The sequence below is a fragment of the Pangasianodon hypophthalmus genome, chromosome 9 (assembly GCF_027358585.1).
Source record: "Pangasianodon hypophthalmus isolate fPanHyp1 chromosome 9, fPanHyp1.pri, whole genome shotgun sequence".
NCBI classification, from domain to species: Eukaryota; Metazoa; Chordata; class Actinopteri; order Siluriformes; family Pangasiidae; genus Pangasianodon; species Pangasianodon hypophthalmus.
Genome location: NC_069718.1, coordinates 8,760,865 through 8,775,987, shown reverse-complemented (window position 1 = coordinate 8,775,987; position 15,123 = coordinate 8,760,865). Strand labels below are relative to the sequence as shown.

General features: G+C 37.7%; 1 protein-coding gene across 1 annotated transcript; it reads left to right on the top strand.

Annotated features, from left to right (window-relative positions):
- Positions 1-576: 576 nt before the first annotated feature.
- Positions 577-14,408, top strand: ube2d2 (ubiquitin-conjugating enzyme E2D 2 (UBC4/5 homolog, yeast)). The gene is made up of 7 exons (XM_034307347.2): positions 577-934; positions 6,193-6,256; positions 8,117-8,148; positions 8,269-8,346; positions 8,725-8,830; positions 11,258-11,351; positions 13,190-14,408. The coding sequence occupies exons 1-7, from the start codon at positions 911-913 to the stop codon at positions 13,233-13,235; spliced, it is 444 nt and encodes a 147-aa protein (XP_034163238.1). The 5' UTR covers positions 577-910; the 3' UTR covers positions 13,236-14,408.
- Positions 14,409-15,123: the final 715 nt, after the last annotated feature.

The window sequence follows — 15,123 nt, the reverse complement described above, 5'->3', positions numbered from 1 at the left end:
AGCGAGATTCTCGTTTTGTATCGCGATACAACAAACACACGATATCCCTCCGCCTTGGCTCAACTTCTCGTCAGAGGTGTTTTCGTGAAACTGCGAAAATCCGGAAGCCGGAAGATCGTAGTTTAAGTGTTTGGTTATGAATGTATATCAACATCGAATAAAAAACAATAACTCTAACGTAGTCACAATTTTCCTTAATACAAGTTTAATTTGTATTAATACACCAAACCTGATTTTTTTTTCCCTGTCGAAAAAAAGGGGGGACTGAGGAACGCATGAACGCCATTTTGGCTCAAAACATAAGCCGCTTAGTGTAAATATATATAGAGGCGCACATTCCGCCATTTTGGATCTACGCTTGAGCTAGTTGCACAAAATTCTACGGCAGCTAAGTTATCTAAGCACTGGCTAACTCTCAAACAGCTCTGTCACTCCCTATACACGCGCACTATCTAGGGTGTAACATAGTGCCTTCATGCGCACTACCTGGTGCCCTAGAGGATCGACACGGCGCTAATTAGAGCCGCGCGTAGGCGGAGGAGTCTCCATCTGAGCGGCTATAATGTGCGTGATTCGGTCGCGGCGGCCGCTGCAGGAGGAAGGAGCGCTTTAGCCTCTCTCTCTCTCTCTCTCTCTCTCTCACTCTCTCTCACTCACTCACTCACTCAGTCTGAGTGCTGCTATAATACCTTTCAGTTTCGCCTTTAAAAAAAAAAAGAAAGAAAGAAAGACAGAAAAAGCCACCATCGACCGGGTTCCGTCATCTGCGAGCACATTTGGTAGAAGCCTTGAGCCGTGCGTGGAGCTGGTCGGCGCTCAGACTCGGGAGGAGAGTTTATAGCAGATTGTGAAGAAATAAGCGAGTGCGCTTTTCACTGACAGCAGCGGCGGCAGCAGCAGCAGCACAACAATGGCACTGAAGAGAATTCATAAGGTGAGGGGAAGGGGGAAGGAAGTGAGGCCTCCGTTTCGCACTTCGACTTTATCATCCATCCACATTCATTTACAGTGTGTCTACATAATGTCTGCTTGCTTTATTTTTGAAAAAAATATAAATGTTTAGACGGATACTACGGCTCCTCTTACAAACATTTCGGGCCAAAAATGTAGCTCTGGCTAGTTTAGCTGTAACGCATCGTGTTGTGTTCGCTAGCTAAAGTGTCGTGAAGCTAATCATGTTATTATTCTTAATAATTATTATTATAATCATAATCATAATCCTGTTGAGAAACAAAATGTAGGTATTCATTTCTACCAAGTAGAATATTCCTAGGTAGATAGATAAATAGATAGAAAGATAGCTAGAAAGCTGAACTAGCCGGCACGACTTCTGTGGTTTAGCTAAGCTAGCTCGTTCGCTAATCACCAGGCCCGCTTTAAAGTTGCTTACGATTATAAAACGCGACCCAGCTAGCGAATAAAACCTCAACATATCAGACAAATATTACATTTCCGTTGCTAGGAGATGGCTAAGCGAGCTAGCTAGGTGGCTAGTTTTTTTTCCTTGCTAATGAAGCAGGAATTTAGCAACTAGGCGGCTAGTAAAGGCGTCAGCGCTAACTAGTGCTTACAGTCGGTTTCTGTATCGGTACAACCCGATATACTCACCATTTTCTCTCACGTTAAGTCAAGGAGCGGCGTGCCATTAAGTTTTGGCACCCTTGGCTAAGTCCCACTTCTGGTCATGCTAGCGTGCGAGTTTGTAAAGCTTACTCACATCCCAAATATTCAACTTCACACCCAGAATTAAACCTGTTACTCACATTTACCCTGATAAATCACCCTCTCTCTCTCTCTCTCTCTCTCTCTCTCTCTCTCGATAACTTTACCCTACACCATTGTTAGCTCCCTCTTGATACCCGAGCCTGAACATTTTATATCCCTGGAGTTTTTCTTTTCTAACCTTTGTTCCGTCTCTTTCAATTTCAGTAGGTGTGTGAAGAAAAAAATGCATTTTTTTAATTCCCTCGTTTCGGTTTCTAACTTTGAGATTTAACCCTGTCTCGTAGTTCTGTCAGGTTCACAAACACGACCTGTAGTTCACGACAGTATGTTCTTGGTGTTCAATATCATCATTTCGACTTTCATACCAATACTATGTGTATTACGGTAATGAATTCCTGCTTAGAAAACTACACTAGAGTCATCACAGTGTGGACAAAATAGCTTTGTACACCTTTTCAACTTTTTAAATATAAAACTGTTTCACTGGACACCCTGAGTACGGATTTATTTTTACGAATATAACAAAATATTCAAGTATTAAGCATGACTGTCAAGTGAGTAAATATTTTGGATGTTTATTGAGCTTTTTATTCCAGAATTTTCCACCGTCACGCCTTGAAATTTCCACCTCGTCTTAAAATATCACGGTTTTAACGTATCCTGGTGTTAACACACAAGCCGGTGGAGAAACCTTCTGCAAGGATACAAAAAGACCAAATTCAGGAATTGTTCTTGTTTCTTAGAGAGATTGGGGTGAGAACGACTCTGATACTGATAAGCTGTCAGTATTTATCGCTGAGAGAGAGGTTGAGAGGAAAAGTGTCCCATTTGAGCAGGTTAATGAATTTGGCAGCTAACAAGCTGTTAGCGCTACAAGGTGAGTGTAGTCAAGTGTGCTAGTCTGTCAATTATACGCCTTTCTCACATCAGTACAGTCTAATATCTTCATGTTTGTTATCTTGTATCGAGTTAGTAGCCAAAGACTGTTGTTTGGTTCAGTTCTGGCCGGCAGTGCCACGTCTGATAGCAGCCACGTGTGATAGTTAGGAACGTGCTAAGAGCGGCAGCCGAGGTAGCAGCGTAACATGTTCACGGCAGTAACGGATCACACAGCCGAAGGGTTTTCAGCGCCGTCACATCCCCTCTGTGCAGAGACACCGATGTTGCTGGTGTATGATTTGTGTGGAGTCCAGAAGAAGGGTTGCGCAATCCAGTCTACTTTTTTTTTAAAAAAAAAAAAATTAATTTTTTTCCTTCTCGCAGTCGCTGATGATCGAAAGTAACAAGGTAACAAGAACCACTGGAGTAAAGAATCTGATTTTAAAAAATGACAGCGCAATAAATGTAAATGAATTGTAATTAGAGTTTTGATAGTCAGTGGTGAAGTAACAGTCCAGTCATTCACCGTAACAACCGTACCTGATACTTTATCCTGCATTTATATCCCGAGTTGTTCTTTTTATTGCCTTTGGTCCATGTCTTTCAGTTTCTGTTAATCTGAATGTTTTTTTTTCCTCGTATCTTTTTCCTCATTAGAAGGTTTAACCCGCCCAAGCGTCCTCTCAGGATTAGAAACACGACCTGTAGTTAAATACGGTCAATTGTTGCCATTCAGGTTTGCTCAAAATCATCATACTGACTTTCAGTGCCTGTATTAGTTGTATTACGGTAATACCCGATATGAAAGCCATTCTGTGGTCAAAAAATATAAAGCTTGTCATCCCGTGGCCTGTTATCACCGTGTAGACAATAACTCTCAAACTTTTTACACCCTGGAACACCTTTAACTGTAAAATAAGTTTCACCGACCACCACCTCAGTGCTGATTTATTATTATTATTATTATTATTATTATTATTATTAGAGGGCTAGAGCTTTTTATTCGTGAACACTCCACCAGCAGAACACATTTTATACATTTTTATTAGGTTTAGACTGAAGTTATTTGTAGGCCGACTTGTTTTTGAGTTACTGAAGTTTGGATTAAACTCATTCAGTTCCAGTGATCAGTCAAACAGTTTAACTACGAGAGTGAGTGCAATGAAGACTTTAAAAGTGTGACATAAATTAGTTGTTAAAGTAAAAATGTATGACTGGTCCGTTGTTCTCAGTAGCCCCTTCTACTGATGGCTTCAACCTGATACACTTTTATTACACCAATTTGCAATAAACGATTCAAAATCAAACCAAAAAAAAAAAAACAGATTAAAGTTGTCATTTGACTCGCCCTCATTCAAGAACTTAATAATATAGTAACTTTGGTAATGGAAGGTTGTGACTTTGAGCACTGTAACTTCAAAAAAAAAAAAAAAACAAGGACAGACCCCATTTTGAGAAGCAGAGGTGTCCTGTAATCTCACATGACACTGAGTAAAGTTCAGAACATGGTACTGTACAAATCAAGGTCAAGTGACATTCCTACTACTGAGTTTCCTTAAACAACCTATTTGTCTTAAACAATGTTTCACCAGGTTCATTTAGAAGTAGCGGTTTTGCTCGACGAGACGCATATGAGGCTCGTCTCGTTAGAATCACGTTAGCATACACACTGACTTTCACACTCCTCTCTAGGCCTAAAACATTGACACTGAGTTAGCATGTTTAATTACAGACTTTGAAAGGATTACATGTTTAAAAACACAAAATTTATAATGTTTATAGTATTAACTGCTGATAGTTTAACAACACTCAGGACAAAAACTCTCTGTACTGATGCCTCATGCCACTGTCTTTATTGGTAAAGCTAAGATCTGGATCCCCTGATACTTTTTTTTCCCCACTGAAATTGAAAAGGAGGGAAAATACTGAAGATCTGTAACAGGTAACGCTTTACAATTTGAAAGATTCAAACAGTAGAGAACTGTTCAAATCTGAAGCTTGTTACTACAAAAGTCATAAAAAGATATCATGATACCCACCATATATCAAAAAGTTGCTGTTCGACATCTTGCCTATATATATATATATATATATATATATATATATATATATATATATATATATATATATATATATATATATATATATATATATATAGAGAGAGAGAGAGAGAAAGTGAGAGATGTATAAAGTTTTGCTCATAAACTGACAGTTTAACACTTTTAAAGATGTAAACTTTTTTTTTTAACAAGCCATCTTCCAATCAGTTTTCAATTTTTAAAAAGAAAAAAGTTAGTAAAGGATATCGTCACTACACCTGTAATATTTCAGAAAAGTGTACATAATTAATCACAGTGTGAATATGATCTGGTCACATTGCCCAGCCCTGATGTGAATCATCACTCGCACACGCAGCAGCAGCTCCCCGGTCCTCCAGAAAACCCGGGTCTCGGGTCTCAGTCCTCGTCCAGGAGAAGCCCGGATCAGCTGCAGTCCACTCTGTAATCACGTGAAAGGGACTGAGCGCTGATCAATGTGGTGGCTAGTTTCATTTTCACTGTTCACCATTTACAAAGTTTACGCAGACTGAGGAGGCTGCCAATGTCTGATACACACCTTCCACCTTCTACAAAAAAAACTTCTCTTGTGTGATTTGTGATTTTTAATAACAAAAAATTGAAAATGTATTTTTGTAGAAATTCTAAATTATGAAGTTTTTTTTAATGCAGTACTACTTTTTGTGTTTTTGCGTAACATAGATGTATTTTTTCTGTATCGCCTGCTTCTAGTCACACTATAATTAAAAGCAGATTACAAGAAGTCTTGTTTTTTACTAAATGTTTCCTTGTTAAATGTAGGATTTCATTTAAAAAAAAAAAAAAACAAAAAAAAAACAAACTGAAGTCTGAACGTAGTCAACAGTTTAGGTCTCTAAATGTAAAGTTGATATTTCCATGCTGGAGTTGTTATTTCAAGATAATAATCACTGCATGCCCATTGAGCTTGAACAGGCTTGTGTATATATATATTTATAAGATTTGGCAGAAGTGAAACACCTGAGGCCTTGTTTTTATGTACATTGAGTGAACTCGGTTACACAGCACCGTTCAAAACAAAGTCATGGGGATAAATAAATACAGAGAAAACGGGAAGTATCATTGGCCATGACCTGAGGTCCATTAGCACATCTAAAGCACATCTAAAGCATACAGGTGAAGAGTAAAGTGTGCAGTAATGTCATAATCAAAAAATCCAAAGTGGTGTAATCCGGTTTATATTGGTGTGATGAATGTCAGATACTGTTGTGTTTTTTTAAATCTTGTAGTTGCTCCTTGAACAGATTGAGAAGGTTTTAAGTTAAAAGTAAACAATATGACTATTGTTATTGTGATGTGTTACTTCAACTCTGAGACATTTAGATTAAATGTGAAAATTTAATATTAACTTTTTTACTAATATTAAGTTCATGGTATCTCTGGACTTTGGGTTTTTTGTTTTTGTTTTTTCGTATCGTAGTATCTTTGCTGTATCTCTCTCCGCAATATGTATGAGCTATAAATTAAGTGTGTGTGTGTGTGTGTGTTGAAGGAGCTGCACGATTTGGGCCGTGACCCCCCTGCCCAGTGCTCAGCAGGACCAGTAGGGGATGACAGTAAGTACCGGTCAATTAACTTAAACTTAAATGTGAGTGAAGTGTGCTGGTAGTAAATGTTAAATTTAAAAAAAAAAAAAAAAAAAAAAAAAAGGAAATTTAAAAACAAAAATGAAATAGTGAATATTAAAGATATAAAGAGAGTTTGTTCCTGGAGTTCCAACCTCGTCTTGTATGTGTTAAGACTTCTGCTCTGCCACTAAATAGACCTGTTGTTACTAGTACGCGCTCTAAACAGGCGGTGTATCGATCGCTGATCCATCAACGGTGCTCTTCATAGCTGTCTTTTATCTCAGCTTTTCATCTGTCAAGTGTAAGCTTTCATTCAGCTCTGCGGAGGAGTAATGCGTAATGTACATCTTAACCATCCTGTGTGCTCTAACTCTTGGTTGTATGATGTATACACTATCTGTAAGAGCTTAGCACTTGTTTTAAACTACAACAAGGAAGAGTTTTCCAAGCATTGTGCCCTGATCTGATACTTGTAGGCCCTGTATTGTCATTGGGCATTGGGGTAGCGGTGGGAGAAATAATCGTGTGCGATGCTTTCTGGAAAGCAGCAATGCAAGAAACTTAAAGGTGCATTAGTTGATTTTTTTTTTTTTTTTTTTTTTACGTATGTACTTGTTCGAATAGCCTGAAAGATATATAAAACATGATCAGAAATAATGGTTTAAGCCATGGTCTGATAGTACTAGAGTGTACTAACTGGCTGAGAAATTACATTCAGTAAATGGATTTCAGGTCCAGAATGCTTGTTTGTGATTGGATCATTTATTTTATAGACACTCAACTTGACAGGCCACTGTATGTCCTGGGGGCGGAGCTTCGGGATCATGGGTGGGAATGGGAGGTGGGTGCAAAAAAAAAATTTTAAATATCAAACCCGCCTACTTAACGATTAGAGATCTAATCTTGAAAAACTAGAAATTCTCAGCAAACTAAAATTCATCCACTTCTGGAAGCTTCTGGAGGTCGTGTTCATGCTCAGCATGCGAGAGAGGGAGAGATGTCGTCAGAGAAGAGGCAAGCTGGACAAGACCTTCGCAGTTTGAGACCTGTTGTGCCAAGATTAAACACAACCAGTATGAGAAATCACGTCGGGCGTTTTCCTCACGGGGTTAGGATTAGCAGGGGGAAAAATGGCGTACATGTCCAAAGTCGTATCAGAGATGGCACCCAGCAGTTAGAGCAAAAAGGATTGATTAAAAAAAGGTTGATACTTTTGTAGTATTTATTGCTAAGGATCTTGGTTGCAGAAAACCAGAGCTTACGTGTTTTTTTTTTTGTTTTTTTTTTTTCTTTTCTTTCTACACACTTTGGAGCCGCACTCATCGCACTTCGGTGTTTCTTCATGGACACGGCACAAATGCTTGTGTAAATCTGGATGAATCAGGAATCGTTTAAGAATCGAATCATAAGGCAGCATTAATCATGAGCATTAATCATGAGCATTAATCATGAGGCAGGCGTGGCTTCCCACCCCTGTTGGACATGATTCAGCGTAATATCCTGATATCCTACAATGTTGCAAGCTTTGTCCTGTTCTGGATCTTTTCTCTGACTGCGTTTGATTTAATAATCAACTCATCACAGATTAGCATTATGGATTCTGTCCCTTAACGTGTTACATCATCCTATTTTCTCATTAAATGGGTAAAAGTATGAATGATATGATTGATTTTCTTAGTTTTCTGACAGATCCTTAGCATTCAAGTTTGGACACAGCACTCGGTTCTGTCTTAGTTGAAGTTTTTGCATATACTGACTTGTTAATTATAAAAGAAAATTGTTTGAATAAACATGTTGGTTCTTTGGAATCACATTTAAATTCACATTCTTGTCATTTGTGTCTTGCAGTGTTTCACTGGCAGGCCACAATAATGGGACCAGTAAGTGTTTTTTTTTTTTTTTTTTTTTCTTTCCCCTCTCTGCATTACAGGATTCTCTTATTGCACAACTGTGATCCGTTACTTATCAAAATATTTTCCCTTTTTTTTGTCTTGCTACAGAATGACAGTCCTTATCAGGGTGGCGTGTTCTTCTTGACCATTCACTTCCCCACAGATTACCCCTTCAAACCGCCAAAGGTCAGTTTCTTTCCTTCTGAAAAGTGCTCCTGTGCGTTGTGTAGGGAGCTGCTGAGTAGCCTCTGTGATGCCAATATGAGGAAGTGGTTTTCAACATGTCATCATTCAAATGAGTTGCTTTATAACAGTAACAAATGAACGTGACACTACGTTTGACTTTCCATTTCAGGAAAAACAACATGCATGCGTCACAACAGGCAGCTTTCTTTAATGTACATCATGTAGCCATAGATTAAAACGTTAGATTATGATTATGATGTATTATGGTAGATTGTTAGATAATGATAGATTATGAATGGTGCAGTGAATGTAATGTGTTTTATTCATTTTACTAATCTTGTGTGTGTCTTTTCTTTTTTTATATTTTTCCCCCCTCAGGTTGCATTCACCACAAGAATTTATCACCCAAATATCAACAGCAATGGCAGCATCTGTCTGGATATTCTACGGTCTCAGTGGTCTCCTGCACTCACCATCTCCAAAGGTATACACACACCCACACATTAGCATTAGTCAGTAAATGACCACAAAACTGATCGTGGTCTGGTACCAGTTTTAAGTGTCTTATTTATATATTTAATTCACTGACTAAATCGGCACTGACTCCATTATTTAAGCATGTACAGTAACAGTTCCCTCAATTTCCACTAATAGAACAGAATCAAATTTTTATTCAATAAAGTAATATCAGCACGAGCAAGAGTGCAGTTTTACTGAATATCAGCACGGAACAAGTGCCACAGATAATCATAGCCGTGCTGATATTCAGTACAACAGCATGCTGCGAGTGTGATACTGCTTTCATACAACTGTTCTAGTAATCAGAAATTAAGTAAGAATAACACAACGGACCAACGGACATGGTGGTGTGATGCGACATGACACAAAGTGGAGTGCCTTATGTCAGCACAACAGCATGGTCAGGAGTGTTGTTCTGCTTACACCACAGCGATTTGCCAGTGATTACAGTGTTGAATTTATTCACGCTGCGAATTTGTATGGTTTATAGTTAGGTTTAATTTTAATGAGATGAGTTGGTTCCTGTTATCGCTTATGTTATAGCCGCGGCAAACAGTCATTCCTTCACCAACCACTCTCTCTCTCTCTCTTTCTGTCTCACATGCAAAAACTGCACTTTGTCCTTTTACCAAGAAACTAGAAAGCATGAACTTCTCCATCTTAAAGACATTCCTAGGCTGATAAACTTCACAAAACCCTGTGACCGTTTCAAAGCGCCGACACTTGAGACTTTCCATAAATGTTCAATGTAATGTCTTCTAATGAAAAACTTCACCACATCAACAATTACACATTTTTCTTTGTTAAACCACAACAGATTTATTTAATTTATTTTTTAATTTTTTAAATAAAAGTGTTTATTATTAGTCTTGGACTATATGGAGCGTCCACACAAGTGCCTGAGTATGAGCTGTTACTTTAGAAACAAGAACCTATTAGAACGAGTGCATTAATTTTAACCTATCGTTCATATCACAGCTGGGACTGCTGTCTGAGCCGTGCAGTTAGAGAACGATAATACACACATTCTGACCAATCAGATTCAAGAATTCAACTGCGCTGTGGTATAAATATATCAAGTAACTCGCATTTCAGAGACAACACAACAAATTTTTTTGCTTACTTTTGCTCAGTCAACAAAAATATTTTTTTAAAGACGCTACAGCTGGACGGAGTATTGCCTGCATGTTGCCATGGTGATGCGCTGACTGACTGACTGAATGAATGACAGTAAGCGTAGGAAAGGTATTCAGTGTAATGAACTAGTGTTAGAATTTGAGTTTTATGTGGTGAACACAGACGAGCGGAGTGATGCACACAGTGAAATGTCCCAGTGCTGTTATACTAAATATCAGCATTCTTGGAACACCACTTGTCCAATCACATTAGTCCAGTTGACACTATTTATAGACATAACAACTGATAACACATCATTATCATTGTTGTGATTTCCACCAGTGTTTTAAAAAAAAAAAAAAAAAAAAAAAAGTAACCTCTAGCTATACTTCATGGGCCCCTTGGACCCCGCTTTGAGAACCCTGGATTTAAAACACACCTTTAAGTGTGAATAGTCTTGAAAAAGCTTGCTCTTATTCACAGACTACGCTTCCTGACTCTCATGTCTAGGAATTTTGTTGGGTAAAACCGGAATTCAGGATGTGTTTCATGTACAAAATGTTTATCTGTTACCGCTCTGGAGTAAATAATGTTTCCTTGTATGGAATGAGGATTGGCATATGGGGTAAAGTTCAGAACTGACACGAGGAAGTAAAAAAAAGCACAGTGTAGGCAGTGCCTTCTTGGAAATGCCCCGTCCTTATTAGTGTAACACCTTATTAAAAAAAAAATAATAATAAAAAAAAAATCTTGATCTCCAAAATGTGAGTTTATGCTTTTGAACTAACAAAAGATGTGAAAAACTCACTGATTTCTTTCATTTAATGTATTTTGTCTACTTTTGATTGTGCACATGCCCTTGAAAATCCCTCTTTTGTCCTTGGTGAGGCATACATAATAACTTTTCAAATAGTTTTGAGTTAGAAGAAGAATTTAAAGTCTTGCAGATCCACACTCTCAGTAAGGATAATAAAATTAGAAATCCTTCTGAAACTAGTATACAGAATGCAAAAGGAACTATTATTTGCATTGGGGAAAATTATGTTTTACTGATACAGCAAGGTCACATGGGCTTTCGAAATGACTTGAACTTGAGACTCGAGGCAGCTAAATAAAAATGGATCTAGATTATTGCTAAGTGAAGAATAGAGTTCAAAGGAACCTGAGCACAACTTTAAGGCCTCATGTAAATAAATCCATATCTGATTTGCTTGGTCTTTATCATTCTGTTGTGTGATTTATATTTATTTTCCTGTGTTTTTTTTTCCCCCCATAGTCCTGTTGTCTATCTGCTCTCTGCTGTGTGACCCCAATCCGGATGACCCCTTAGTACCCGAGATCGCCCGCATCTACAAGACTGACAGGGAAAAGTGAGTCTCTCAGTACATTACCTCTTTCTAAAAGTCTTTATTTAATTTTTCTGTCTTTTAATTTTTCTGTCTTTTTTTTTTTTCTTTGTAATGAACTAGAATTGTTCTGTCTGAACATGAAATTACTTTGTGTTCCATTGTGAATGGATGAACTCTAAATACTTGTGTTAATCGTTAAACTAATTAAATTCTACCTCTATCTGCTTGTTTGTGTAGGAAATAATGCTGTAGCTTTATTCCTGTAGGTTTGGTAATTCACAGGCAAAAATCAACTCTCTTCTGAATACTTTACATTATATCCTAGGATTTTGTTGCCAGCAAAAGAAGTTAATTGACATGGAAATTAAATTTGAGTTATGTCTGATAAAGATGATTGATCCAGATTTTTAATCCAGTGGTTATCCTCAGTATGAAACGCTATACATTAGTGTGAATCAGTGCTCAGAGTAATCACTTGGATCTCTTTGCTCCAGTAATTAATTGAACGTGAATTCAGTAGACATTCATTCTATATACTAACAAATCAAACACTTTGTGGTGCGCTGTTATATTGAAATAATTAAAGATGCGGTGGTGCAGTATGGCCTGACGCAGTGCCGAGTTACTGTTACCACCCCAAAGTCGATTATTTTCCTATAACACTTCACGAAGTGCATCATTCCTCTTATACCAAAACAGTTTACGAGCTCTGACACTGGAGACTCCTTCCTTAAACGTTAAAGAACCACAATATCGTTACACGTTTTAATCCATTTACAGTGCATTCACCCTACAAGTCCCTGTGTAGGTATTAGAATGTGTGCATTAATATAAACGTGATTTGAATCGCAGCCGGCATTACAAAAGGAAAAAAAAAAAACACCTTTTGATCAATCGGAAATGAGAATTCAGCAGTGATGCAGTATAATTTATAATATTGCAATTTAATAAAGCATAGAAATGCATTCTTGCTTTAAAATGGGAATCTGCATAAAGGCCAAAGACATTTCTGCTGTTCATGATGAACCTATATTTATATATATTTTTAAGCACTAGCACATCTAGCATGGAAGCAGTGTCCTTGTAACTTACGGCAGTTCCTGCAGGACTTTGTGTGCTGTGAGCGATGTTCCAGTTATTGCACATAATCCATCACAGTCAGACTTTTTGTGAGGACGAGGCTTTCGGTGCAGTAAACATTGATTGTACTTAAATTGATAAATAGGCCTGTTTGTGTTGGTTATTAGGGCACTGACTGAGAAACACAGCATACTAATTATGGAGAATTATACACAGCTTCTCTGAGATCATTTAGTCGAGTAGTCAGACATCCATTCGACTGGTTGACTTCAAAAATGTATATTTTATCTAGAGGGCAGGTTTAAATGGATAAATTACTTTTCCTCATCATGGTGGAATTTAATCGTGTGCAAATTCGAATACATAAAGATGTGCCTGCACAGGACAGTGACTGATATGCATCAGTGTATGTGTCTAGGCAAAACCTCGAGTCTCTCTTTCCTGTGCACACTGTGATCTTAAGACTTGAGAATGCCACCAGTACAGTGACTCACTGTCGACGTTTTATCGCGCACTCTCCTGCTGTTTGTCTAGCAGATTGTTGTTCTCCGCTCTTTAACTTTCGCTTGTTTTTTTTTTTTTTTTTGCACTATCAGAAAAGAGAACCTGTCTGCTTGTGAAATGGCTGGCACATGACCCGAGTGTCCTGTAGTTTAAAACACAGCTGAAGTATATGAAGCCGTTGTGACAGTCATGAGGAAATGATGAATTCATGTGTTCCTGTATGCGTGGGTTTGATTTTAATGCTTGTTTCGTTTTCTTCTCTGTCTCTCTTTCAGGTACAACAGAATAGCTCGGGAATGGACACAAAAGTATGCAATGTAGTTTTGGAGTTCTAATCATGGCGGGAAAGAAAAAAAAATTTACACCTCTCCGTCTTAAGGTTAGGGGAGATTTGAAAGTTTAAGAGATAAAAAAAAAAAAAAAAAAAGATTAAGAAAAAAAAAAAAAACAGATCTTGTTGGTTTCCATTGGAGTGCTTTCTTTAAGCCACACTTCCCCTCACCAGAGCACCTGCCCCATTCCTCTCCCTCTACCCCCACCCCCTCATAGCATTGGTGTACATACTTTCAGACTTTCAGTCCAACTCCAGCTTATTTGTCCTCAACTATCCCACCATCATCTTCTCGAACACCCTGCGCTCGGCATCTCTGCTTTAGCGTCTCCGTTGCTGTGGTGACTTGCCTGCTGCTTAGGGTCAGCCAGATTCAGTTTTTTTGCAGTTGAAAATGTCCACGGCTTGGAAAAAAAAAAAAAGAAAAAAAAAAGCATTCCTTGTTTTTAAACACTGGGGAGGGAGGGCCATTCTCTTTTCCATTTTGTGATGTAGTGGAGATTTACTTTTTTCCCCATTTATTTCCATTTCCTGGGTTTCAGACTGTATATTGGATCAGGAAAAAAGGGTTTCTTTTTTTTGTTTTGTGTTTTCCATTTGGCAGAGGAGGGGAGGGGTATATGCTGGCTATCTTTTTGTATAAAATCTATAAGGAGTTCTTTTAGAATCATAGCAGGTTATTAATGGAACAATGTCAGATCTTTTGGGTCCTCTCTTGTGAATCATTCTAAAGGACTTGAATACTATGAATATATTTTTTGTTTTTGGTTTTTTTTTTTTGTTTTTTTTCTCCATTTGCCATAACCAAGACTGTCTCTACCCCTTCCCTTAGCCACGAGCAACTTCACATTCATTCACACTTCTGGAGGATTTTGGACCGGTTATTTAAAAACAGTCTTAGATAAGCACGTGTTTAGGATTTTTTTTTTTTTTCCCCCCTATGACCCCCTTGTAACTCTTAGTTCCATTTTTAGCTGCATTATTTCCCCCCTTGCTCTTGATGAATTAGATGCTAACATGGCTGAGACAGACTTGATTGGGTCCCTGGGTGAGAGGACACAAACTCCTCACAGACAAACTTCTGTATATTTAATTTCCTGAAAGGCTCTTTGAGCTTTGTGTGTTGATTAAAACTGTGTAATAAAATGATTACTAAAGTCTGATCCTGGGTTGTGGTTGAGGTTTTTACACTGCATTAAAAAAAGAGTTACAGTCAAAAATTAGTTCTTATGCTCAAGAAGCAAAACTTTTTGTTCCAGATCCAGTTAATGGCACAGAGATACAGACTTCCATGCAAGGACCGCTAATCTTACTTTAAATTTGTATAGGTGATTTTTTTTTTTTTTTTATTTATTTTTATTTATTTATTTTTTTTTTCAAATTAAGGAATAGAACACTTGGACATGCTGTTGTTGGATTCCAAAGTTGATTATTTTCCAATAACTGCACATCCTGAAGTGTGTTTTGTTCCTCTTGTACCATAGCAATTTGCCAACAATTACAATTTTCAAGTTTTTTTAAAGTACAGTATGTTGTAAGCCAACTTTTACACAGTTTATAGTTGCATTTAATATCGTGAAACATCTGCAACACAGATTATAACATATTATAACTTGCGTTATAACAATTATAAACAGTCGTTCCCTTACCAGACGTTAATAATATAAAAGTTAATAATATAAAAAAAGTGTCATGTTGCTGGGAAATTGCAATCTCTCTGTCCTGAAGACTTTATCTCAGTGTTACAAAGCACTGACACTGGAGACTCCTTCCAATTGCCTTACAGAAAAACCTAATAGCACACATTTTTGAATCCTTTTATGTTAAGATCTTTCTATAGGAATGCTAATGAACTACAGTCAGAGCTTTTGTGTTATA

What these genes read in the sequence shown, in the direction of transcription:
- ube2d2 (XM_034307347.2), top strand. Translation starts at nt 911, where the DNA reads ATGGCACTGAAGAGAATTCATAAG. An exon ending in CACTGAAGAGAATTCATAAG is followed by an intron (nt 935 to 6,192) that starts GTGAGGGGAAGG and finishes TGTGTGTTGAAG; the next exon opens with GAGCTGCACGATTTGGGCCG. An exon ending in AGGCCACAATAATGGGACCA is followed by an intron (nt 8,149 to 8,268) that starts GTAAGTGTTTTT and finishes GTCTTGCTACAG; the next exon opens with AATGACAGTCCTTATCAGGG.